Source organism: Heptranchias perlo, chromosome 8 (genome assembly GCF_035084215.1).
Source record: "Heptranchias perlo isolate sHepPer1 chromosome 8, sHepPer1.hap1, whole genome shotgun sequence".
In the NCBI taxonomy this organism is placed as follows: domain Eukaryota; kingdom Metazoa; phylum Chordata; class Chondrichthyes; order Hexanchiformes; family Hexanchidae; genus Heptranchias; species Heptranchias perlo.
This window is the reverse complement of record NC_090332.1, coordinates 64,211,883-64,238,466: the sequence shown is the minus strand read 5'-3', so window position 1 is coordinate 64,238,466 and position 26,584 is coordinate 64,211,883. Positions and strand designations below refer to the sequence as shown.

At 43.7% G+C, this 26,584-nt stretch overlaps 1 protein-coding gene across 1 annotated transcript in view; it reads right to left on the bottom strand.

The window, feature by feature from the left end:
* The window catches only part of LOC137324833 (interphotoreceptor matrix proteoglycan 1), a 150,296-nt gene that overhangs the window by 108,698 nt on the left and 15,014 nt on the right, over positions 1-26,584 (bottom strand). Inside the window, exon 2 of the mRNA XM_067989561.1 lies at positions 800-1,039. Coding sequence (XP_067845662.1) covers positions 800-1,039 — 240 coding nt within the window. The remainder of the gene's footprint in view (positions 1-799; positions 1,040-26,584) is intronic.

Genomic DNA, 26,584 nt, shown 5'->3' with positions numbered 1-26,584 from the left:
CTGAGGAGTATGAAGTTACATTGAGTCACCAGCCAGTTTCACGCAGGTAGTTCTTATCTCCAGGGAGCCAAATGTTTACCCTGTTGTGACCCAGAAAGGTCGTGAGGAATCAATAATTCTCTTACAACAACGGTGCCCTCTGGAAACAATGCATTAAAATACAAAATTCCTTTCTAGTGGATATTTGGATGTTCATGGAGTGGTATCATTTTCTGTTGATGAACACAATGGGATATTTCAGAGGTACTTGAATGGCCACATGAGGGCACTTGATGGCACCCTGTGCCCTTGGAATGTCACACCTTTCAAAGTACCTTGTTTGGCTCTCTAGTGGTTGCTGCATCCTAATCCAAATATAATGTGTCTACCAGAATGCCTGTGAATTCAGCAATGCAATGGTGAACCTATAATATTGGATTGGTTTCATTCATTGAGCACAGTAGGAGACCTGACTAAACAGGCAATGTAGTTGCCATAACTCCTGCACCACTGAGGGGTGAGCTTTCTCATTCAAGCTGATAATTTTGATTGGAAGCTTGGCATCAATGGTCAATCCAGAGAGCAGATGGAGATAGAAGAAGTTAAATTTTTGGTACTCTCTATCTCTTCTTTCTCTGCCTGCAAGAGTTTGTTAATTAAGTTGGTGCCAGTCATCAGTGCTACTGAATTGTAAAGTGAAATAGGCCACAGAGCTTGTAACTGTTTTTTGTCGCCATATAAAGATTTTCTTTACACATAAGTAATCCAACTTCAAACTAATTTTCTATACTGTGGTTAAACATCGGATTGTATTTCTTACCCTTTAACTTATAATATGCGAGGTGACTGGCCGAGATCTGCCTCATTGACTCCGTAGTGCAAACTTTAACTCCATTTGGGAAGAAGGTTGACCGTTTTGCCCTGTGCTTGGCTGTCAAGTCAAATATCCTTCTAATGGTTGAGGATGGTTGGCTTTTTCCTGGGGTTTTCCCAGCACCCGGCGACAAAGCAGGTTCAAAGTTACCTTTCTCCTCCCTGCTATTTTCTACTGCAACACCATCTGCAAATACAAAATAAAACAAATTACCTAATTATTACAAATTATTTTCTTACCACAGAGCCTAGATAGGAAAACCTCGATAATGCCTTTCTTTACTGCTAAAAAATTTCAACCAAATGAATCGTAGAATCTAATGTCCTTTAGGGAAGGAAACCAGCCGTCCTTACCCGGTCTGGCCGATATGTGACTCCAGACCCACAACAATGTGGTTGATTCTTAATCGCCCTCCGAAGTGGCCTAGCAAGCCACTCAGTTGTACAATCTCGCTACAGAAAGTCACAATAAGAATAAAACCGGACGGACCACCCGGCATCGGACCACTAGGCACCGGACACGACAAAGACAAACCAAGCCCAGTCGACCCTGCAAAGTCCTCCTCACGAACATCTGGGGACTTGTGTCAAAATTGGGAGAGCTGTCCCACAGACTAGTCAAGCAACAGCCTGACACAGCCATACTCACAGAATCATACCTTTCAGCCAACATCCCAGACTCTTCCATCACCATCCCTGGGTATGTCCTGTCCCACCGGCAGGACAGACCCACCAGAGGTGGCGGTACAGTGATATACAGTCAGGAGGGAGTGGCCCTGGGAGTCCTCAACATTGACTCTGGACCCCATGAAATCTCATGGCATCAGGTCAAACATGGAAAAGGAAACCTCCTGCTGATTACCACCTACCGCCCTCCCTCAGCTGATGAATCAGTCCTCCTCCATGTTGAGCACCACATAGAGGAAGTACTGAGGGTAGCAAGGGCACAAAATGTACTCTGGGCGGGGGACTTCAATGTCCATCACCAAAAATAGCTTGGTAGCACAACTACTGACCAAACTGGCCAAGTCCTGAAGGATATAGCTGTCAGACTGGGCCTGCGGCAGGTGGTGAGCGAAACAACACGAGGGAAAAACCTACTTGACCTCGTCCTCACCAATCCACCTGTTGCAGATGCATCTGTCCATGACAGTATTGGTAGGACTAACCACCGCACAGTCCTTTTGGAGACAAAGCCCCGTCTTCACACTGAGGACAACATCCAACATGTTGTGTGGCATTACCACCGAGCTAAATGGGATAGATTCAGAACAGATCTAGCAGTTCAAAACTGGGCATCCATGAGGCGCTGTGGGCCATCAGCAGCAGCAGAATTGTATTCCAGCACAATCTGTAACCTCATGGCCTGGCATATTCCTCACTCTACCATTACCAACAAGTCAGGGGATCAAACCTGGTTCAATGAGGAGTGTAGAAAAGCATGCCAGGAGCAGCAACAGGCATACCTAAAAATGAGTTGCCAACCTGGTGAAGCTACAACACAGGACTACATGCATGCTAAACGCAGAAGCCCAAACATCTTCCACTGCTTCATCAATGACCTTCCCTCCATCATAAGGTCAGAAATGGGGATGTTCGCTGATGATTGCAGTGTTCAGTTCTATTTGCAACCCCTCAGAAAATGAAGCAGTCTGTGCCCGCGTGCAGCAAGACCTGGACAACATCCAGGCTTGGGCACATAAGTGGCAAGTAACATTCGCGCCAGACAAGTGCCAGGCAATGACCATCTCCAACAAGAGAGAATCGAACCACCTCCACTTGACATTCAAGGGCATTACCATCGACAAATCCCCTACCATCAACATCCTGGGGGTCACCATTGACCAGAAACTTAACTGGACCAGCCACATGAATACTGTGGCTACAAGAGCAGGTCAGAGGCTGGGTATTCTGCGGCGAGTAATTCACCTCCTGACTCCCCAAAGCCTTTCCACCATCTACAAGGCGCAAGTCAGGAGTGTGATGGAATACTCTCCACTTGCCTGGATGAGTGCAGCTCCAACAACACTCAAGAAGCTCTACACCATCCAGGACAAAGCAGCCCGCTTGATTGGCACCCCATCCACCACCCTAAACATTCACTCCCTTCACCACCGGCGCACTTTGGCTGCAGTGTGTACCATCCACAGGATGCACTGCAGTAACTCGCCAAGGCTTCTTCGACAGAACCTCCCAAACCCGCGGCCTCTACCACCTAGAAGGACAAGAGCAGTAGGCACATGGGAACAACACCACCTGCACGTTCCCTTCCAAGTCACACACCATCCGACTTGGAAATATATCGCCGTTCCTTCATCGTCGCTGGGTCAAAATCCTAGAACTCCCTGCCCAACAGCACTGTGGGAGAACCTTCACCACACGGATTGCAGCGGTTCAAGAAGGCGGCTCACCACCACCTTCTCAAGGGCAATTAGGGATGGGCAATAAATGCTGGCCTTGCCAGCGACGCCCACATCCCATGAACAAATTTTAAAAAATCATAGAGTGATACGGCACAGAAAGCGGTCATCCATTCGGCCCATCGTGCCTGTGCCAGCTCTATGAAAGAGCTATCCAATTAGTCAAACTCCTCTGCTCTTTCCCCATAGCCCTGCAAATTTTTCCTTTTCAAGTACATAACCAATTCCCTTTTGAAAGTTACTATTGAATCTGCTTCCACCACCCTTTCAAGCAATGCATTCCAGATCATAACAACTCGCTGAGTAAAAAAAAAATTCAGAAAAGTCACATTAAGCAGAAATCTATATTATGGGCTCGATTTTTGCACCCGCGATCGGGTGCGTTGGTGGCGGGGGGACTGTGAAAATCGGGGATTCCCGGGGTGGGTCGGGAGCCCGGCTCCAACCCGCGCACTTCCGGGTTTCCCACTGACGCGCTCACATGCGTGCACAGCCCCTGCATGTGGGACTCCCGCCGGCAATTAAAGCCAGCGGGGTGCCACTTAAAGTAATTGAACAGGTACTTCAGGTTGTTTACAGACCTGATTGACCTGATATTTTAGCAGGGATCGGATTTTGCAACTGACTGAGACTGTTTCCCGTACTGGGGGAAATACTCCCAGTTTAAATGGACGTGTTGCAGCCATCAGCCTGCTGCAGCTGCAAAGGTCCATTTGACAGGTGGGGGGAGACCCTCACTCATTGCAGGAGGGCATTCTGTCACTTTGGACAAAGTTTGGCCTCCACCACCCTCCACCTAACAATAAAATTCACAAACTTGCACACTTACCCCGGTGTCCAGACACATGTACCTACCTTGCGGGCCCCCTCAGATGTACATCTTCCGGATGGGGGCCGCCGTAGCTGCAGTCATGACCTCCTCGGAGGGCGAACAGCATCACCAGCCTCGCCGGCCCACGCCGTCCACCTCTGACACGTGGAGCTCCACAACACAGTGCTGTGACACATCCACCTACACAGCAGGAGGGAGGGTCGGAGAGGAATTTTCCAGATTTCCTTCCCCCAATAGGCCTGGGTTTTTATCTTTATTTTTCCTCTCCCAGCTGATCACATGGATTCAGGTGGATAGGGAGTGTCTGTATTGTGATGCAGGAGACATCACAACTGTGTGGGATAGGCTGGATGGACCAGTAGGTCTTTTCCTGTCTGTCATTTTTCATAATTTCGTATGTAAAATATGTATCTCTCATAATGGCTTCAGGCTGTCAAACACAAAGAATGTTTGTTGGTTGTGGTGCATTTCTTGTCTTGTTGAACTTCAAACCTGTGATGCAGGAAGCTGACTAATAGATCAATCCATTTTAATGTGGGCAGCAGCTGTCAGCACATTGGATGGAATTCATTTGTAATTAAGTTTTTTATTAGAAAATTAATGATTGCCATGTCCAGCAGTTTGTCCATGACTATAATAAACAAATTTATTGAAGCAATACATAACATGACTTGAGGTAAAAATATTGCACAGCTTACTGATAGTGAAAGATACAAGGCTCACTGCAAGGCATTGATATGTCACATTAACCTTGTAGTTGTTTGCTTTGTTCTGTGATGGGTTCATTGAATTCAAAGCAGACACATGTTTTTGTTATAGCTGCTGTGCCACAGAAAATGGACTCAAAACTTAATAAAGAAACTGCCACAGAAAATGACAACATGTGTACTATAAATAGTATCTGTTCCTGGGATAAGGTTCAAGCAGCAATCTTATTGAGAGGGGTTTAGACAATGATTATAAACTGATTGAGCTTCACTCTTTGGGTTTAAGATGTCATCTGAACCCTACTTTCAGATTACCCACCTTATCATCAATCCCGGATAGCCATTATTCTCTATATAAATTACCCAGGTCCCTTAGTTACATTATTGCTATGTGATCTGTCAGTCAGCTGTGGGTCAATTAGTTAATTGGTCAGAAATCATAACCAGCTAGTCAGGACCCACAGCTCTCTCCAGCTTGTGATCACTGGCAAGCTTTGATCTGCCTTTTACCTTATTTTTCAAAAATTCATTCTTAGGATGTGGGCATCACTGGTGAGGCCAGTATTTATTGCCCGTCCCTAGTTGCCCTTGAGAAGGTGGAGGTGGGCTTTCTTCTTGAACCGTTGCAGTCTGTTATTAGAGCTGACATACAATATTTAACATATATACACGATTCAAATCTCTTGAACCCTGAAAAGTGTACCCTAAGCTTCTGGAGATCTTCATAAATGCCACACTAATAATGAGGAACGAATGGATAAAATACAATGGGATTTCACTTGATTGGTAGGTTGGGCTGACAAGTGGCATCTGTTGTTTAGTGTGGATTAATGCAGGATGATTAAATTGGGGAAGGGGAATAAGCAATGGGAATATCAACTAAATGGTAGTAATCTATGGGACACAACACCGGAGAGAGATTGGGCCTAAAGACCGATGGACCCAGGAACACTTTGCACAACAGCAGTGAAGAAAGCAAACAAGATCTTGGGGCCTATACTCAGAGGGATAGAGTATAGGTACCAGGAGTTGAAGGTCAGTTTCTCAGACCATTGGTCCAGGCCCCACCGGGCTATTGCATACAATTGCAGTTTCCATACTAAAGCCATATCTTTGTCTCAGACAGTATACCACAAGGAAATGATATTATGCACCATAGCCAGCAACTGAGAATGAGAAGAGAAAGCTCAGGAAATTCTTATGGAAATATTCAAAATCCTGAGGGATCTTGTACAGACAACTGAATCCTGATATAAAGAAAAAGGAAAGACTTGCATTTATATAGTTTGATTGGCAGCCCTGCCAGCCAATCCCAGATCAGGGAGGGATTCAGATGTTACACTGCTGGAACGAAAATTGGGTGGGTTCTATAAAAGGCTCCGTCAGGTTACCCACTCCCTCTCAGGTGGTGAAGTTGGCTGTTTAAATAATTATGAAAAATACTTTATATAATCTTTTATGATTCACATGTCCAATTTTTTTAAATTTTGGTTTGCTCCAAATTTCTCTTCCCTTGTCCTCTCCATGGGTTCCGCCACCCTTGGGGTACCTTGCTCAAGTGGTCATTCTTCTCATGTGATTCTGAGAGTGTCAGCTGTTTATTATAATGGAGTTGTTGACTAATCATGGCAACGAATCTCTATTAATTAGTCCATAACAGATCCAAACATGAGGATGCTTAGTCGTTGAGTATATTCAAGACTGAGATCGATAGATTTTTGGACACTAAGGGAATCAAGAGATATGGGAATAGGGCAGGAAAGTGGAGTTAAGGTAGAAGATCAGCCATGATCTTATTGAATGGTGGAGCAGGCTCGAGGGGCCGTAAGGCCTACTCCTGCTCCTATTTCTTATCTTCTTATGTTCTTGTGTGAGGAAAGTCCCAGTGGTAGAGAACTTTGTGAACCTTAGGTCTAAAGTCATCTGTTCCTCCCAAGCATTTGAATGAATTAATACTATCTGCTTCCACAATCTCCCGAGGGAGCTTCGCTCACTGAAATATTGTTTCCACAGATTACTTTTGGATTTACCTCCCTTCAGGCGCGGGCCATGTCCTCTAGTCCTAGTGTTCTTAACAAGGCAAAATAGCTTGTCAAGGTCTACATTATCTGGTAGACTTCCCTGTGGCCAATTTAAGTAAGGGACCAGTGGATGTTGGGAAGCTGGTCGTCCACTTGCTCTTTGGCCATGGCTTGGGTGGGCAACACAGCTCTGCCTGATCCTGCCCTCACCTGATTTCCTCCAACACATTTACCAACAGGGGTAACTGGACATTGACCAGGAGTGGAAACTCTAGTCAGTATTTCATGCTCGAGCTCATGGCCCTGAGGCCAATTATAGGAGTCCATAATTCCACCCTGCTGAGATCAGCAAATTCAACAGAGACCAGGAATACGAACTCAATGAATTCTACTGTGATGTCCATTCATTTCTTCTAATCTGAGGCTGAGTTTTAAAAAATGGCTCACTTTCCATGATGTTACTCAGCAATGAGACTGATCCATGTTAAAAAAATGAAGCAAAAAATCTCAACAATGGGATGAAAATCGGGCAGGTTCTACAACAGGTGGCTGATCCGCTCCTCCAGGCTACAGCCTCGAAAACGAAGTGGAAAATTACTCCCCATATTTCTTAAATTGCTGATGTAAGGTGTCAGCTGTGGCTAAGTCAGAAGGTCGTGGGTTCAAGTCCCACTCCAGAGAGCAAGCATAAGAATTAGCTGACACTTCAGTGCAGTACTGAGGGTGTGCTGCACTGCTGGAGGTGCCATCTTTCGGATGAGACGTTAAACCAAGGATCGTCTGCCTAGGTGGACTTAAAAGATCCCATGGTACTATTTCGAAGAAGAGCAGGGGAGTTCTCCCCGGTGTCCCGGCCAATATTTATCCCTCAACCAACATCACTAAAAAACATTATCTGGTTGTTATCATGTTGTTGTTTGTAGGACCTTGTTGTGCACAAATTGGCTGCCGCGTTTCCTACATTACATCAGCGACTACATTTCAAAAGGAGTTCATTGGCTGTAAATTGCTTTGGGACATCCTGAAGTCATGAAAGATGCTATATAAATGCAAATCCTTTCTTTCTTAGCATTCTGCTTTATCCACTGAATTGAAACAAGACAAATCAGCAAATGAGAAATATAAACAGAAAGACTTGCATTTACATAGCGTCTTTCATGACCTCAGTACCCCCACGTACTTTACAGCCAATGAAGTACTTTTGAAGTATAGTCACTGTTGTAATGTAGGAAGTAAGACTGATTTTCAGGGCTCAGGTACTGCAGATGTACAGCAGTCTGGATGGCCTTGAGCGAATGAAGTCAAATCTGTTTAGGATGTAGTCAGAACAAGAAATGACAAAAAAAAATGACCCTAAAAATGTGCCAATTCTTAACTTTTGGATTCCTGCTGTTTTAAAATGTTACAGCATATTTAATTAATTCAAAAAAAATTCTCTATATAAAAAAAACTTAGTTCATTCCATTATTTCATGTTAGAAGTGAAGATAATTAGAATTTTCTTGGTGTCAACTTTATGTATTGTGTACAGCAAAGCATCAAAGGTTAAAATGTAAACAGGAGTCTATCTTGCTCCATGGGGACAGCAGCTCTCCTGCCTAATCAACCACGATTATTTATGCGCAATCAATTCTCACTAAAACCATTACAACAACTAATGAAATCAGCCTCTGTTTTATCAACGAACACTACATCAACCGCAGCCTGCAAGCAAGTCAAGAGAAATTAATGTGTTTTACCAAGGCCAACAGAAAGCCATTGTTTCACTCCATAATGAAGTGAGATGAACAGCATTCACAGGTCTAGCAGAGCGAATATTCTCAGCTAAGGGTTTAGGGAAGGGTTGTCAGACCATCTCTAGCAGGTAATCTTACACCACTTGCGCATAATGTCATATAGGAACAGGAGTAGGCTATTCAGCCCCTCAAGCCAGTTCTTCCATTTACCTGGAGTGTATGTACAAAAATCTTTAAAGGTGTCAGGACAAGTTGAGAAGGCTGTTGAAAAAGCATATTGGATCCTGGGCTTTATTAATAGAGGCATAGAGTACAAAAGCAAGGAAGTTATGCTAAACCTTTATAAAACACTGGTTAGGCCTCAGCTGGAGTATTGTGTTCAATTCTGGGCACCAGACTTTAGGAAGGATGTCACAGCCTTAGAGAGGGTGCAGAAGAGATTTACTAGAATGGTATCAGGGATGAGGGACTTCAGTTATGTGGAGAGACTGGAGAAGCTGGGGTTGTTCTCCTTAGAGCAGAGAAGGTTAAGGGGAGATTTGAATGAGGTGTTCAAAATCATGAATGGTTTTGAAAGAGTAAATAAGGAGAAATTGTTTCCAGTGGCAGAAGGGTCGGTAACTAGGGGACACAGATTTAAGGTGATTGGCAAAAGAGCCAGAGGCGAGATGGAAACACTTTTTTACACAGCGAGTTGTTATGATCTGGAATGCACTGCCTGAAAGTGTGGTGGAAGCAGATTCAATAATAACTTTCAAAAGGGACTTGGATAAATACTCAAAGGAAAAAAATTTACAGGACTATGGGGAGTGGGACTAATTGGCTAGCTCTAAGAGCTGGCACAGGCACGATGGGCCGAATGGCATCCTTCTGTGCTGTAACATACTATGAATTAGATCATGGCTGATCTGTATCTTAACTCCATTTACCTGTCTTGGTTTTATATCCCTCAATCCCTCTTTCCTAATAAAAATCTTTATGATTGCAACAGGTACAAGGTAAACCATACAGCCAACAGGCAAAGCATCATATTTTATTTTTACATTTAAAGGTCCGTGTTTGCTGGACAGATTGGGAGATAGTGATATAAAATGTTATAATTCACAAGAACATAAGAAAAGTCAGGATGAGAAAAAGCCAGTTAGCCCTTTGAAACCTATCCCTCTGGTGTCCTAAGTCTCCCGATGCATTTGCCTCCACTGTTCTACTCTTCTGATCACACCAAACATTTATCACTCTAAGTGGAGAAGTTCATTCTGATGTCTGTTTGAGATTTACTTTTCACTAATTTCCATTTATGCCCCCTGATCCTCCTTCATCATTCCTTAACCACCTTCTTTCCAGAGTGTAAAGGTTAAGTTTCTCCACTTTTTCCTCATAGCTCACTCCTTTGTATTATTTTTACTGTTCTATCTAATGAAAATATATCTTTCTTGAGACACAATGAATAAAACTGAACACCATATTATAAGTGTGCTCTGCTCATTGTAAAGCCTAAGAACTACTTCTGCAGATTTGCAATTTACTGTTAATATTAATATTAGTTTTTTAAAAATTGCTTTGCTACATTATCTGAACACAGAAAGTGACATGCCTATTTTATTCCCATATCCGTTTCTAGGTCTCCCCATGCTAATTCGATTCCATTCTTTGTATACTTATTTTGACCTATGTGCCATACTTTACATTTAGCAGTGAAAAATTTCATTTGCCACTTGTCTGCCAAGTTGCATAACCAATCAAAATCCTATTGCAAGTCATTTTCTGCAACCTCTGTCTCTACTGATCTCCCAATTTTAGTGTTATCAGCGATTGTGACCAACTAGTTTCGGTACTTAGGCCAATTATGTGGATTAAAAACAACATGGGTTCAAGCACTGACCCCTTGTGAGGCTCCACTCAACACCCCAGCACTATACCTCTCGAAAGAACTCTCTGTTTCCTATCTTAAACAGTCTCTGATCCAGAACAATCCTCTGCCTTGAATTCCTATGACTTTTAGTTTAATTAGACATCTTTCATTTGAAACCTTGTCAAAAGCATTTTTATAGGTAATAGATTTACCTCCTTCGAGTCCTGCAGAATTTCACCAATGTTAGGTGAGCCTGTTCCCCATAAATTTCTTCCATCAGCGCCCTAAGATACATACCATCTGACCCATGGGACTTGTCAGTCTTAAATCATCCTGAACTTATTAAGTTTTTCAGCCATGCCGCAGTCAAAATCCTTTATATAGTATTGGCTGTACCATTAGCAAGTCAGTTTATCCTCCACTGTCAAGTTGAGTGGATTGAAAAATATTTGGTAATATTCACAACAACATCAACTGGCATTTATACAGCACCTTTAACATAGTAAAATGTCCCAAGGCGCTTCACAGGAGCGTTATCAAACAAAATTTCGCATCAAGCCACATAAGGAGATATTAGGACAGGTGACCAAAAGTTTGATCAAAGAGATACGTTTTAAGGAGCATCTTAAAGGAGGAGAGAAAGGTAAAGAGGCGGAGAGGATTAGGGAGGGAATTCTAGAGCTTAGGGCCTAGGCAGCTGAAGGCACGGCCGCCAACGGTGGAGCGATTAAAATCGGGGATTTAGCTATCTTTCCTCTGACAAATTCGGTGATATGACAACTAATACCTCATTTTAAGTATTTGCTATCAGTTAGAATTTAAGGTTTGGCAAAGCTACAGTATTGAAACTGTTAGTCACACTTGCCAGTGAGTGGTACAACATTTATTTGTCCACACCACATGCAGAACTCCTGATCTTAATTGCCCTGCTGTGGGAAGGCAGGCCAACGGCTTTAGCCCTGAAAAGGATTGAAAATCAGAGGGGAACATAGGAAATGCTAGATGAAAAAAGACCAAGGTCCATCTAGTTGGCCTTCTGCCATCCTGCTAGTCGCATGATACAACAATGACTAATTGTAGAAATCAATCTCTATCAATTAGTCTACAACAGACTCAGACATGAGGTAAGGAAACCCCCAGTGATGGAGAGCTCTGGGAACCATTGGTCCAAAGTCACCTGTTCCTCCCTTGCTACACTTACCACATATCATGTCTCAAATTACTCATGAACTGTATTACAAAATATTATTTTCAGAAAGAAATCTATCGAATTTGCATTTGAATGAATTAATACTATCTGCTCCCACCATCTCCCTAAGGAGCCTCGCTCACTGAAATATTGTTTCCGCAGATTAGTTTTGAATTTACCCCCCTTCAAGCACAGGCCATGTCCTCTGGTTCTAGTGTTCTTAAAAAGGTGAAATAGCTTGTCAAGATCTACATTATCTGGTAGACTTCCCTGTGGTCAATTTAAGTAAGGGGCCAGTGGATGTTGGGAAGCAGGTAGCCCACCTGCTCTTTGGTTGTCGGTACTACATGGCCTGGAGAGACACTAGACTAGGGAAGAGGAGAAATTCTCCATCATATATCGTTACAATACTCCTGTACTAACTCCTTAAAGTCATACTATGAATAAAAGAGTGCTTCACTATCATGTCATCATTTATTTCAATATTTTACACATCAAAATTAATATAACCAACTTCTGGTAATAACTCACCTTTGTTCCCATTAATTTGGTGTGTTGCAAAAATGATGATAAGAAATAATAATCCAATTTGCATATGCATGCTTAAAATATGGCGTTTTCTTCAGCTGAATCCTACACTTTCAGTAATGAAGCATCTGTCCCGTGGTAATTTTAGACCTGGCAATATTGCTCTCAACAGCAAATTCCAAAAAACATTGAAGGGAAGAATAATTACAGCTGCAAGACTCCGTAAACGGGATCAGAATGGCTGCTTCCACTCGTCTTCCAAAGCCAAGTGGTAGCTGGAGCTCCGAAGGTCGAGGGAGGGAATGGGGGGGCGGTGGGCGGGGGGACTATGCTGTCCCTGCTCCCTTTGAAATCAAACTTGGTGAACTCAAGAAGGCCGATGTAGACAAATCGTCCCAGAGCACACAATTGCAGCAGAGTGATGAAAATGACAAAGTGAAGCAGTGTCTGTTCTTGGAGTAATCTGATCTGATGATCAGACGTAATCCGTTTTACAGGTCAGCTGGTAGGACCCTGCTCATCTTGTTAGCAGCATTTGCAAGAGGCAGCTGTTAGTTAGACATCCACTTCAACTCCCCAACAGCCCCCAATTACAGAGCCAACAGAGCAACTGATAGAGCTTCAGACTGCATGTACTTTGGACCCTGTGGCAGAGTGCGCACTGTAGCTAGTTCCCAGCTCTTCAGATGTTAACCGCTCCTCTTTGATGTTTGGGCACTCGAGTGAGATTTATTCACAGCGGCAGTTCAAAGTGATGGTTGCCAGAAAACCACAGTAACTCCATTCACACTGAGTCACTGACGCTGGCTTCTTTGTCGACAGGTTTGATTTGAGTCGATAAAGTGGGATACCTCATTATTCCAGTCTCTTTACCTTGAGTTCATTTAATGTCAACAAGTTGTGTGTCAATGTTTAGCAACAAGTGTAGAGGGCCCGATGGTTCAGTGGGTAAGTGGACCGTGTTGTGTGGTACTGTGTTACACTGATCAGGAAGCGCATAATTTGGATCCTTCGTTTGTGCTCAGTTACCTGATGTCACCCATGGCAACAGTGGAACACTACAATTAGCTTAAGCACCTCTGGGCTAAGGAGGGATGAATTAGAAATTAAAACAAGAAAATACTGGAAATACACAGAGGGCCCATCAGCATGTGAAAAGAAAGAAAGACTTGCATATATATAATGCCTTTCATGACCTCAGGATATCCCAAAGTGCTTTGCAGCCAATGAAGTACTTTTGAAGTGTTGTAATGTAAGAAACATGACAGCCGATTTGTGCAGAGCGAGGTCCCACAAATAGCAATGAGATAATGACCAGATCATCTGTTCTAGTGATATTGAGGGATAAATATTGGCCAGGACACTGGGGAGAATTCCCCTGCTCTTCTTCAAAATAGTGCCATGGGATCTTTAACATCCACTCAAGAGGTCAGATGGGGCCGTCTCATCCGAAAGACGATACTTTCGACACTGCAATACTCCCTTAGTACTGCAATGAGGTGTCAGCCTAGATTATGTGCTCAAGACTCTGGAGTGGGACTTGAACCAACAACCTTCTGACTCAGAGATGAGAGTGCCAGCACTAAGTCACGGCTGGCACCCAAGGGAGAAGGCAGCTAACACTAACCCATCTTTCTCTTTAAATACTGGCAGTGCTGTCGCATATTTCTGGCATCCCATTTTTATTTCAGGTCTTCTGCATTTGCAGTTTTTGTTTTTACTTCTGGATGGCAGAATTAGTTAGGGTTCCTGCTCCTGACCATGAATGTGAGTTAATGACTGTGTTGGTTGATGCCCCCACACAGTCGAACGGCCTATCAGCCTTCACTGTTGGCCATTTAGGAGAGGTATTTGAGGGCTTCTGGCAAATGTGGGATTGCTCCTTAGCATTAGTCAGCCTCATAAGGAGTGTTGAATAACCTGTAGACATTCACTGTCAAGGTTTGCACAGATGAAGAATGGCTACCTGGAGGAGCTACTAAAGGGGAGATGAGTCAACACCTTACGAAGACTTGAGGGGAAAACTGAAAAAAGAGACATAACACAGAAATAATGACTAGTTCTGAAATATGCTGACATTAAGAAACTTCAGCTAGTGTGTTCACAAATGAAATGTATGGATTAGATTAACACGTGGGTTCCATACAAGCATGAGCAGTCATTATCCTATTATCAACTTATAATGGAAACAAGTAAGTGGGTCGACTACAAATTTGTTGCAGCACAACTTCATGTTACTGGGGCTCTTAACAGAATCATTGATCATAGGGAGCATTAAGTGCAGGTAGAGTTTACTGTAACTCTTAACTGAACCAGCCACATGGGGACAACACCACCTGCACGTTCCCCTTCAAGTCACACATCATCCTGACTTGAAAATATATCGCCGTTCCTTCATCGTCACTGGGTCAAAATCCTGGAACTCTCTACCTAATAGCACTGTGGGAGAACCTTCATCACACGGACTGCAGCAGTTCAAGAAGGCGGCTCACCACCACCTTCTCAAGCGCAATTAGGGATGGGCAATAAATGCTGGCATTGCCAGCAACGGCCACATCCCATGAACGAATAAAAGAAAAACCTCTACTACCTCTCTTGACCCCTCCACTACGGCTGTATTATGAGACTGCTTGTCTGATGTCCAATATTGGTTGAGCCATAACTTCTGCGAGCTAAACTTTGGGAAGGCCAAAGTCATCATCTTTGGCCTCCATAACAAACTCTGCACTCTTTCCATCAACTCCATCTCCCTCCCTGGCCACTGTCTCAATATGAGCCAGACTGTTCACAACCTTGCATCCTGTTCGACCCCAAGCTGAGTTTCTGCACCCAAGTGCTCTCCATCATCTTACTTCTGTAACATCGCCTGCCTCCACTCCTGCCTCAGCCCATCAGCCGCTGAAGCCTTCATTCATGTTTTGACATCTCCAGACTTGATTACTTCAATACTCTCCTGGCTCCCACCCTCCACATACTTCAGCTCATTCAAAACTCTGCTGCCCATACCCGATCCCTCACCATTGACACTCACCATTCAACCCTGTCCTCTCTGATCTCCATTGGCTCCCAGTCCTTCAACAGCTCAAATTTAAAATTTTCATCCTTGTGTTTAAATCCCTCTCTGTCTCCGTAGCCTCCTCCAGCCCCCGTCCCTCCATACTCCCTGCTCCTCTGATTCTGGCCTCTTGTGCATCCTCCCTCCTTTCACCCCACCAATGGCAGCTGTGTCTTCAGCTGCTTAGACCCCATGCCCTGGCATTCCCTCCCTAAACCTCTCCATCTCTCCACCTCCCCTTTCTCCCTTGAGTTCCTGCTCATACAACACTTAATGGAGCTCATGTTGCAGAAGATGCAACAAAGGAAGGTTCCCATCTTTGGTGATGCATCCTCCTGAACTCTTCTGTTAATGCCAAAGTTCAAAATGCCTGGATGGAGGTCACTGGGAATGTGAATGTCTATAGACCTGGGAGAAACTGTGCAAAATGCTTTCAGGTATTAGAAGCAGAGCAAAGTTATGCCTACCCAAATTTGGATAGACTATTACACTCCATGACTGACTCTTAATGCTCTGGTGCACTCTAAAATGACTGGGTGAAATGCCAATGCTGAACTATCAAACTGCAGACCCTGTGAGGTCCAAATCTTGGGGTTCAGCAGCTGAAGGAATCTTCAAGTTGGTTTTCTGGCCAGCAGGTTGCAATTCTCCCAGTGCCTCTGCCACTTGATCTTCCTCACTCATGCCCACTCACGCCAAGTGCTCCCTCCACCAACAAACTAAATGAACCTCCCAGGGTGGAAGTAGCTGTGCTGGGTGCTTACCACTACAGGAGTGAGCAACACAGGATGATGCTAGACATTCAGTTTAGGGCAGGCATTGGACTCAGCCACCTTCTCCTCTTGAGCACCTAGCAGATCAGAAGAAGATCATATTTTAGAATGCTATTTGCAGACATCCCTTGAAACCACGGCAACCGTTTAGGTGTGTTCTGCTGCACAGCTGTAGTATGTGATGCTGTGAGTGATTGGGGAGACAAATATTAAAAACCAAAGGATGGTACTAACAGTGAGCTTGGAGCAGGCCTCTGAATTCAACCCTGTCCCTATTCCCTCTACTGCCTCCAGGCTCAAAATCTGGACTTCTCTCACCTCTTAACAAGAGAAAGGTTTTTGATTAAGTGGATCACTCTAGTCTGTAGGAACTGCTTCCTCTTACGTGCAGCCATCTCTTCCAAATCATAGAATCTTACAGCACAGAAGGAGACCATTCGGCCCATCGTGTCTGTGCCGGCTCTTTGAAAGAGCTATCCAATTAGCTCCACACCCCTGTTCTTTCCTCAGAGCTCTGTTAACTTTTCCTTTTCAAGTATATATTAAATTCCCTTTTAAAAGTTATTATTGAATCTGCTTCCACCACTTTTTCAAGCAGTGCATTCAGATCATAACAACTCACTTTGTACAAAATGTCTTTTCATCTCCCCTCCTGTTCTTTTGCCAATTATCTCAAATCTGTGTCCTCTGGTTATCCACCCTCCCACCAGTGGAAACAGTTTCTCCTTATTTACTCTATTAAAACCCCTCATCATTTTGAACACTTCTATTAAATCTCCCCTTAACCTTCTCTGCTCTAAAGAGAACAATCCCAACTACTCAAATCTCTCCGCATAACTGAAGTCCCTCATCCCTGCAAATAGATATGTTGCAATGAGGAAGATGAGAAAAGATGTATGCCATCTAAGTACACAGCCCAGCAGCCACCTCATGTGAGTCTCTGAACATGCAACATGCGGGTAGCTTGTGTTGGCAGCACGCCCGGTATTCATGACTTGTCACATTTATATAGAATTACATAAAATGTATAGCACAGAAACAGGCCATTCGGCCCAACTGGTTCATGCTAGTGTTTATGCGCCGCATGAGACTCCTTCCATCCCTCTTCAACGAACCCTATCAGCATTCCTTTCCCCCTTTATCTAGCTTCCCCTTTAATTGGTGACAGTGCAAATGCGTTAGTATGGCAGCAATAGAGAATGCCCTGCGAAAACTTGTGCATACCTGAGCTTTTGGAAAGTAGGTGAATGGTTGCCAGGGTGTTATGCATTTTCTCTCTGTGATGCTTCACCAAGATGAAGTGCTGTCGGCATGCATTGTAAAATTAGACACAATGTGAGCACATTTACCTTGGCAACCATTTGGAGACCAGCAAATGTCTTCCTCACCTGCTCCCGGGATCTGTGCACAGGTGAGACAGTATTGACCCTGCAAACTCCAATCAGGCTGCTGACGCTGATCATCACATGAATGTGTCCTTCCATTCCAAAAATGAGCACCCTTCCCTGTAGGACCTCCAAAGCTGCTCACTGGAAAGTAGGAATCTCCCCTGTGGCCTCTCTCCAGCCATTTCTCCCCTTCAGAAAAGCTTTAAGGATGAGCAGCAGTCCATGAGCACATATTGTGGGCTGACAGGGTAGTACTGATAGAGTGCTGCATTGCATCTGTCGGATGAGATGTTAAACTGCCTGTTCAGGTGTATGTAAAAGATCCCATGGCACCATTTGAAGAAGATTAGGGAGTTCTCCCAGTGTCCTGGCCAATATTTATCCTTCAACGAACATCGCCAAAACAGATTAACTGGTCATTTGATATTTGTGGGACCCTATGTAACAATAGTGACTGCACTGCAAAAGTAATTCATTGGCTGTGAAGCACTTTGAGACATCTTGAAGACATGAAACACACTACATTAACCTAACCCTTGCCTTGACTCACCTCCCATCACCTTCCCTTCCTATCCTCCCTCCTGTCCCTTCCCCCTCCTTTTCTTCACTCCCTCCAGAGAGCACTCCCAGTCCATCATGAGATGTACATATGAGTTTTAATGGTAGCAAAATTACTCAAGTGAGACCACAACTGGAGTACTGTGTACAACTTTGGTCTCCTTATCTAAGGAAGGATATATTTGCCTTAGAGGGGGTGCAACGAAGGGTCACAAGATTGATTCCTGGGATGAGAGGGTTGTCCTATGAGGAGAGATTGAGTAAAATGGGCCTATAATCTCTGGAGTTTAGAAGAATGAGAGGTGATCTCATTGAAATGTATCAAATTCTTAGAGGGCTTGACAGGGTAGATACTGAGAGGCTGGTTCCCCTGGCTCGAGAGTCTAGAATGAGGAGTCATAATCTCAAGATAAAAGGTCAGCCATTTAGGACCAAGATGAGAAAATATTTCTTCACTCGGAGGGTTGATGGATCGGGCATGCTGACCTCTGTGCCTGAATTTCCAATATACACTCCCGTTGAGTGAAGCTCTGCACTGAGAGCACTAGCTTATAAAATGTACCCATTGCGCATCACATGGTATAATACACCTACATAAGAACATAAGAAGTAGGAGAAGGAGTAGGCCATACGGCCCCATGACCCTGCTCTGCCATTCAATAAGATCATGGCTGATTTTCTACCTCAACTCCACTTTCCTGCCCTATCCCCACATCCCTTGATTCCCTTAGTGTCCAAAAATCTATCGATCTCAATCTTGAATATACTCAACGACTCTGCATCCACAGCCCTCTGGGGCTGAGAATTCCAAAGATTCACAACCCTCCGAGTGAAGAAATATTTTCTCACCTCGGTCCTAAATGGCTGACCTTTTATCTTGTGATTATGACTCCTCATTCTGGACTCTCGAGCCAGGGGAACCAGCCTCTCAGTATCTACCCTGTCAAGCCCTCTAAGAATTTGATATGTTTCAATGAGATCACCTCCCATTCTTCTAAACTGCAGAGACTATAGGCCCATTTTACTCAATCTCTCCTCATAGGACAACCCTCTCATCCCAGGAATCAATCTTATGTGAACCTTCGTTGCACCCTCTCTAAGGCAAATATATCCTTTCTTAGGTTAGGAGACCAAAGTTGTACACAGTACTCCAAGTATGGTCTCACTAGAGCCCTATAATTGCAGCAAGACCTCCTTACTCTTATACTCCAACCCCCTTGCAATAAAGGCTAATTATAAAACAGGACATCCTCCAACTACCATCAGTAACACTACAGCAGAGCGGCAGTGTTGTTAGAATTTCCTGATAGGTTTATGGCAACAGTAAGATGGCTTTACAGATGTAATGTTGCCAGACAATAGAGCATCTCACATGATAATAGAAAAATCATAAACAATCTTCTTCTCACAGAGGACAATTAAGGTTTTAAAGGCGATATTTCAAACTAACTCATTCTATCAAGTTTAAAATGTCATATTTTCATGTTTATGTATAATACATATCCAAAGGCCACATATGCAAATTTATTTATGAAAATGGCTGAGAACTTTTAGACTGCAGGACTTAAAACTTCCTTGGGAGAAGAAGCTTCAACAAAGAAATTAATCTTAAATAATCCCAGATGCAAATGATCTTACCGATTTATACTGTAGATGAGGGAAGTCCTACCCTATGGTCTGTGGTCCACATGCAGCCTCCAAGCCCTGGGAAACTGGCTCTTGAAGCCAAAGCAACTCAATTCTATTGGTGTTTATATTTCTCTTCCTCACTTGTTTGTCCTGTTTGAACTTTCTGATCCTGGGGTTTAGAAAGGGTTCTTCTTAATGCTGGTGTTTCATTGGTGGATAAGTCAGAAATCAGAAAGAAAGAACTTGTATTTATATAGCGCCTTTTATGACCTCAGGACGTCCCAAAATGCCTCACAGCCAATGAAGTACTTTTAAAGTGTAGTCACTGTTGTAATGTAGGAAACATGACAGTCAATTTGCACACAGTAAATTCTCACAACCAGCAATGATATAAATGACCTGATATTTTTTTTTTGGTGATGTTAGTTGAGGGATAAATATCAGCCAGGACCCTGGGAGAAGTCTTCAAATAATGCCACAGGATCTTCTATATCAACCTGTGAGGGCAGACAGGGCTTTGGTTTAACATCTCATCCAAAAGACAGCACTTTTTTGTACTGCACTGAAGTGTCAGCCTAGTCTGCATAACTACTTGGAGTGGTGCTTCAACCTACAACCTTCTGTGTCAGAGGCAAGAGTGATACTGCTGAGCCAAGGCTGACACCTAAACACCAAGAGCTGCTGGTATCAGCTATTTAAGGCATATGGAAATCAATGGGCGCATGGATCAATGTGGCCTCTGAACTTTCATTGCGTGCACCTAGGTTGGCCATGAAAACCAAGAGCATGGAGACCCCTGCTACAGATGGTGAACTGCATTGCAGCTGGTGGAAATAGTTCTGTAGATGGAGGGGAAGGGAGTGTATCACAAGTGGTCTGAACTTCATTTATAATGGAAACAGTTACAAATCTGGCACCTCTTTTCTGCATTCATTACTACTCCAATAGTTTGATTAAAAGGAAATATTGAGCATGTTTCAGTTTTTTTTAAATGAGCCTTTTGAGACCAACATGAAAGGCTGCCGTGCCCACATATGATGCTCAAATCCAATGGTCAGCAGATTGCTAGTTAGTATCAAGATAGTTAATGAGAGGATTAAGTGAAGGCTGCACGGATTAAGACAAAGCCCTAATGCGAAGTGAAGGAAGCTGTTATGTTTGCTGTAAATACCCAAGCCCAGGCGAGAGCTGTGCTGAATGTTCTGGGACAAATGTTCCAAGAGGGGGAGTTTTAACTCCCTCTACCCAGCAGGAACCATGTGGAACGGGAGTTAAAATCCAAGCGGTACGTTTCCGGCCCGGCAGCTATTTTAACGCCACTATTTTCTTGGTTTGTCAAGGTGTCTGCCTGATTCAGGTGAAGGCCTCATAGATATATGAAAATCAGGGTACTATCACCTAGGACTGAGGGGGGCTCTGTGGACGCCCACTCAGTAAAACCTGCCGAAAACCGAATGGAGACGCTGTAAGGTAATTGTAAAACTTAATCTTCGTGGCGCTGGGAATGATGAACTGGATTCTTTTACCCCTCAGTCTGATTCAGCAAACACTGAGTCAAATACACCTTTAAAGTTCAACACTATTTTATTAGCTGCAGCGGACTTATTCTATAGTATCGATTTGAACTCTTCACAGAGTCTGGTCGACACTCAGAGCAAGGCCAAATTTCATACAAAAATTCATGCAGTTATACCTTTACAGAGAAGGGAGGGACATGATTAATAAGGGGTTAAAACCAATCATAAGCAAAGCCTGGGTATACCATGCTAAGTGACAGAATGGCCGACCACTCACAGGTGGTACATGTACGTGCGTACGCCGATGTTTCAACACAGAAAAGGGAGGCATCTTATCTTAGCTTGGTATGTTTTTCGGCCTTGTCTAGCATAGAGTGACTATTCATTATGCAGCTGCATAAAGACCCTTACACCAGACTCCCACACCTTATCAGGGCTACTCCCTTGGTGAACACAAAGCAGGCTTTAGCATAAAGAACTAATCATGCAGACAGGCGGCCTGAAGAGAGGCCCATTGTTAATTCTAAAAGCAAGCAGGCTTCTAATTAACCCTTGCTTAACTGCACTGTTACTTTGCTATGGAGGTATTTCACTATTCTACTGAAAGCTTACCACGTAGGCATTGAAAGTAGAGGGGGCACCACGTAGGCATTCTCAGGGAGAGCAGGAGTGCTCACTCCGGCCCCACAAAGAAAGTTTGGGCTGCTGCCACCCTGGGTTCCCCCCCCCTCTTCCCACTCCCGAACACCTCTCCCCTCTCCCCCACTTCCCCCCAACGACTTACCTGACTGCTGCCATCACGGCCTACAGATCTTCATAGGCCCAAAGCCGGAGAGCTGCCTCTGGAAGCCCATTTCAGGTGAGCAGCTGGCCGGCGGGGTGTTAAAATGACCCAGCTGTTAAAATGGCCTCCCACAGCCTACGCATTCCAGCCAGCTTCCCGCCTGGCAGTTAAAATTCCACCTCAAATAAATGGTTGTTTGTTTGTGATGAGATTTTTTTCTTTGTAAATATTCATGAAAGGAAATTGTTTTGCCCTTGTGGCGCAAATGAGTGTCTTTAGCATGTTGTAAACCACATAGTTCATACCTTCTTCATTAATGACTTGTGATAAGCTTATTAACATCTGCAAGGCCATGTACCCACTGCTCTCCAATGGAACAAATGATGAACCTTTATAAAACACTGATTCGGCCACAACTGGAGTATTGAGTCCAGTTCTGGTCACCGCACTTTAGGAAAGATGTGAAGGCCTTAGAGAGGGTGCAGAAGAGATTTACTAGAATGATTCTAGGGGAGGGACTTTAGTTACGTGGATAGACTGGAGAAGCTGGGGTTGATCCTATAGGAACAGAGACGATTGAGAGGAAATTTGATAGAGGTATTCAAAATCATGAAGGCTCCAGACAGAGTAGATAGAGAGAAACTGTTCCCATTGGCAGAAAGGTCAAGAACCAGAGGGCATAGGTTTAAGGTGATTGGCAAAAAGAACCAAAGGTGACATGAGGAAAAACTTTTTTACACAGCGAGTGGTTGGGATCTGGAATTCATTGCCCAAGGGGGTGGTGGAGGCAGATTCAATCATGGCCTTCAAAAGGGAACTGGATAAGTACTTGAAAGGAAAAAAAATCAGGGCTACAGGGAAAGGGCAGGGGAATGGGACTAGCTGGATTGCTCTTGCATAGGGCCGGCGTGGACAGGATGGGCCAAATGGCCTCCTTCCGTGCTGTAACCTTTCTATGATTCTATGATTCTATGAAATATTAGTGTCCACATTGATTAATACATTTCATGGAGCCACATAAGGGTAAGTTCACCCATCCCAGTGGGAAGCTGCTGTCAAAGAGAGCACAGTCGCACATAGTGCTTCAGCAGTGTAGCACTGACTCTCCAACATGTGCTCCCTTTGAGTATGTCTCCTAACTGGGAGTAATGGATCGATGAATTATTCTATAGCTACAAAGTTATCTTTGAAAATGACTGAGGATTCTGGACAATCACACTGTGTATGATTCCCCTCCCACTTCAGTTTAATACCTGGTGAGTGAATCACTTTGTTTCATGACAATTACAGATTACATATCTGTTCTATTTGATAACTGTTGGTTTCAAGTTAATAACAACAACTTGCATATATAAAATGCCTTTAATGTAGTAAATCGTCCCAATGTGCTTCACAGGAGCGTTATCAAACAAAATTTGACACCAAGCCACAGAAGGAGATATTAGGACAGGTGACCAAAAGCTTGGTCAAAGAGGTAGGTTTTAAGAATCATCTTAAAGGAGGAGAGAGAGGTAGAGAGGCAGAAAGGTTTAGGGAGGGAATTCCAGAGCTTAGGGCCTAGGCAGCTGAAAGCATGGCCGCCGATGGTGGCACGATTAAAATCAGGGATGCGCAAGAGGCCAGAATTGGAGGAGCGCAGGGATCTCAGAGGGATGTAGGGCTGAATGGATATTTTGCAGTGTAAGATGCTAGCTCTGTAGTGAGCTTTCTCACAAGGCTTCTAGTGAGGATTCGAAATCCTTAACTATCCCACACCTGTTTTTGTCTCCTTCAATCTGTCCTCATTCTCCTAACGTGGGAATAGTAAATTCCCCACCAATAGCACATATGATTTTTGAGAAGCGGGCCATTTTCCTTCCACTGGGACAGTTCAGGGCTCTGCCTGTTGGTGGCCAGTCCTACAGGGGAAGGAAATGCAAAAATGGAAGAGCGGCTTCCCTCCAAGTTCCATTGAAGCACGTTTAGAATCTTTAGGTCTCCCTCCTGAGGTTGGTGCTCGAGGCAGAATTTGGCTGGATCTCCCTGCTCTCAGTGGTCAGCTCCTATCCCCCCGCCCCTCACCCCACCCCCATGCTCTCTCCTAGTGACAGCATTCCACTGAAGGAAAGGAAAGGGATGCTGGGACAATTGGAGCTTTCAAGACTGAGGTCGATAGATTTTTGTTGGGTGGGGGTATTAAGGGATATGGAGCTAAGGCAGGTAAATGGAGTTGAGGTACAGATCAGCCATTGAATGGTGGAGCAGGCTTGAGTGGCTGAATGGTCTAATCCTGTACCTATAATCTGATAAAAAGAAGCTGAAAAGAACAGGAGGCAAGAGTGAAGTGAACTAGTGGAGAAAGAAAGCACAAAAGGAAATCAGGTGGCTGCGGAAAGGGGAACAAAAAACTTGAGGTTATATCAGGCTTCTTGGATACACAGTGAAACCAACTCAGGCTGCATCGACTGAGATCACTGACTTGAATTAATCAAACGCTACAGGACCGAAAAAGCAGCTGCCCCCATCACTGCCTGTGAGGGACTGGCTGCCCCAACGAGGAAATCAGCAGATCTCACCCGTACTGTGTGGTTACCATATTGTGACAAAGCTTTAGTGCATGATGTGTCGGAGTGTGCCCAGGGTGCAGGAGTGGCATTCTCAGCCCCAGCAGCTCTTAATGTGCTGCCAGCTGCCTTTAAAGCTCCATTCAGCTGGCAGGCAGTGGAAGCCTGGTCGTGAAGAATGGCCCCATTTGGAGGTGAAGGCCACCCAGAAAAAGGGCAAAATATAAATCAGGAAATAAGGGGGCTTGTACAAAAGGTAATGCAATAATCATGGGCGATTTTAACTTTCACATAGATTGGACAAATCAAATTGGCAAAAGTAGCCCTGAGGAGGAATTCATTGAGTGTATTAGGGACTGTTTCTTAGACCAATACGTCAGGGAACCAACCAGGAAACAGGCCATTTTGAATCTGGTAGTGGGTAACGAAACAGGATTAATTAATGATCTCAAAGTAAAGGATCCCTTGGGAAGCAGTGATCACAACATGACAGAATTTCACATCCAGTTTGAGAGCGAGGATCTTGGGTCTCAAACTACTGTATTCAACTTAAATAAGGGCAATTATAAAGAAATGAGGGTGGAATTGGCTAAAGTTGACTGGGTAAACAGATTAGATGGTATGATGGTGGATAAGCAGTGACAAACATTTAAAAAGATATTTTATGACTCGTAACAAAAATATATCCGTGAGGAGGAAAAACTCCACAAAAAGGGTGAACTGACCATGGCTAACTAAGGAAGTCAAGGATGGTATCAGGTTAAAAGAAAAAGCATGCAACATGGCAAAGATTACTGGTAAGCCCGAAGATTGGGAAAACTTTAAAAACCAGCAAAGGATGACTATAAGAATAATAAAGAGGGAGAAAATAAATTGAGAGTAAACTAGCAAGAAATATAAAAACTGACAGTAAAAGCTTTTACAAGTATATAAAAAGGAAGAGGGTAGCTAAAGTAAACATTGGTCCCTTAGAGGATGAGACTGGGGAAATAATGGAAAACAAGGAAATGGCAGAGGAATTGAACAGAGATTTTGTATCTGTCTTTACAGTAGAGGAAACTAATAATATACCAATAATAGTAGAAAATCAAGGGACAAAGGGGAGGGAGGAACTAAAAACAATCACTATCACTAGAGAAAAAGTACTAAGTAAACTAATGGGTCGAAAGGCTGACAAGTCCCCTGGACCTGATGGCTTGCATCCGAGGGTCTTAAAGGATGTGGCTACAGAGATAGTGGATGCATTGGTTGTAATCTTCCAGAATTCACTAGATTCTGGAAAGGTCCCAGCGGATTGGAAAACTGCAAACGTAACACCCCTATTCAAGAAGGGAGTGAGACAGAAAGCAGGTAACTATAGACCAGTTAGCCTAACATCTGTCATTGGGAAAATGCTAGAATCCATTATTAAAGAAGTAGTAGCAGGACATTTGGAGACTCATAATACAATCAAGGAGAGTCAACATGGATTTATGAAGGGGAAATCATGTTGGACAAATTTATTAGTTCTTTGAGGAAGTAACGGGCAGGGTGGATAAAGGGGAACCAATGGATGCAGTATATTTGGATTTCCAAAAGGCATTTGATAAGGTGCCACATAAACGATTACTACACAAGATAAGAGCTCATGACGTTGGGGGTAATATACTGGCATGGATAGAGGATTGGCTAACTAACAGAAAACAATGAGTTGGGATAAAAGGGTCATTTTCAAAATGTCAATCTGTAACTAGTGGGGTGCCGCAGGTATCAGTGCTGGGGCCTCAACTATTTACAATATATATCAATGACTTGGATGAAGGAACAGAGTGTCTTGTGGCCAAGTTTGCTGATGATACAAAGATAGGTGGAAAAGCAAGTTGCGATGAGGACACAAAGTGTCTGCAAAGGGATATTGACAGGTTAAGCGAAGGAGCAAAAATTTGGCAGATGGAATATAATGTGGGAAAATGTGAAGTCATCCACTTTGGGAGGAAAAATAAAAAAGCAAAATATTATTTGAATGGAGAAAGACTACAAAATGCTGTGGTACAGAGGGATCTGGGTGTCCTCGTACATGAAACACAAAATGTCAACATACAGATGCAGCAGGTAATCCAGAAGACAAACGGAATATTTGCCTTTATTTCCAGGGGGATGGAGTATAAAAGCAGGGAAGTCATGCTACAATTGTACAGGGTGCTGGTGAGACCATACCTGGA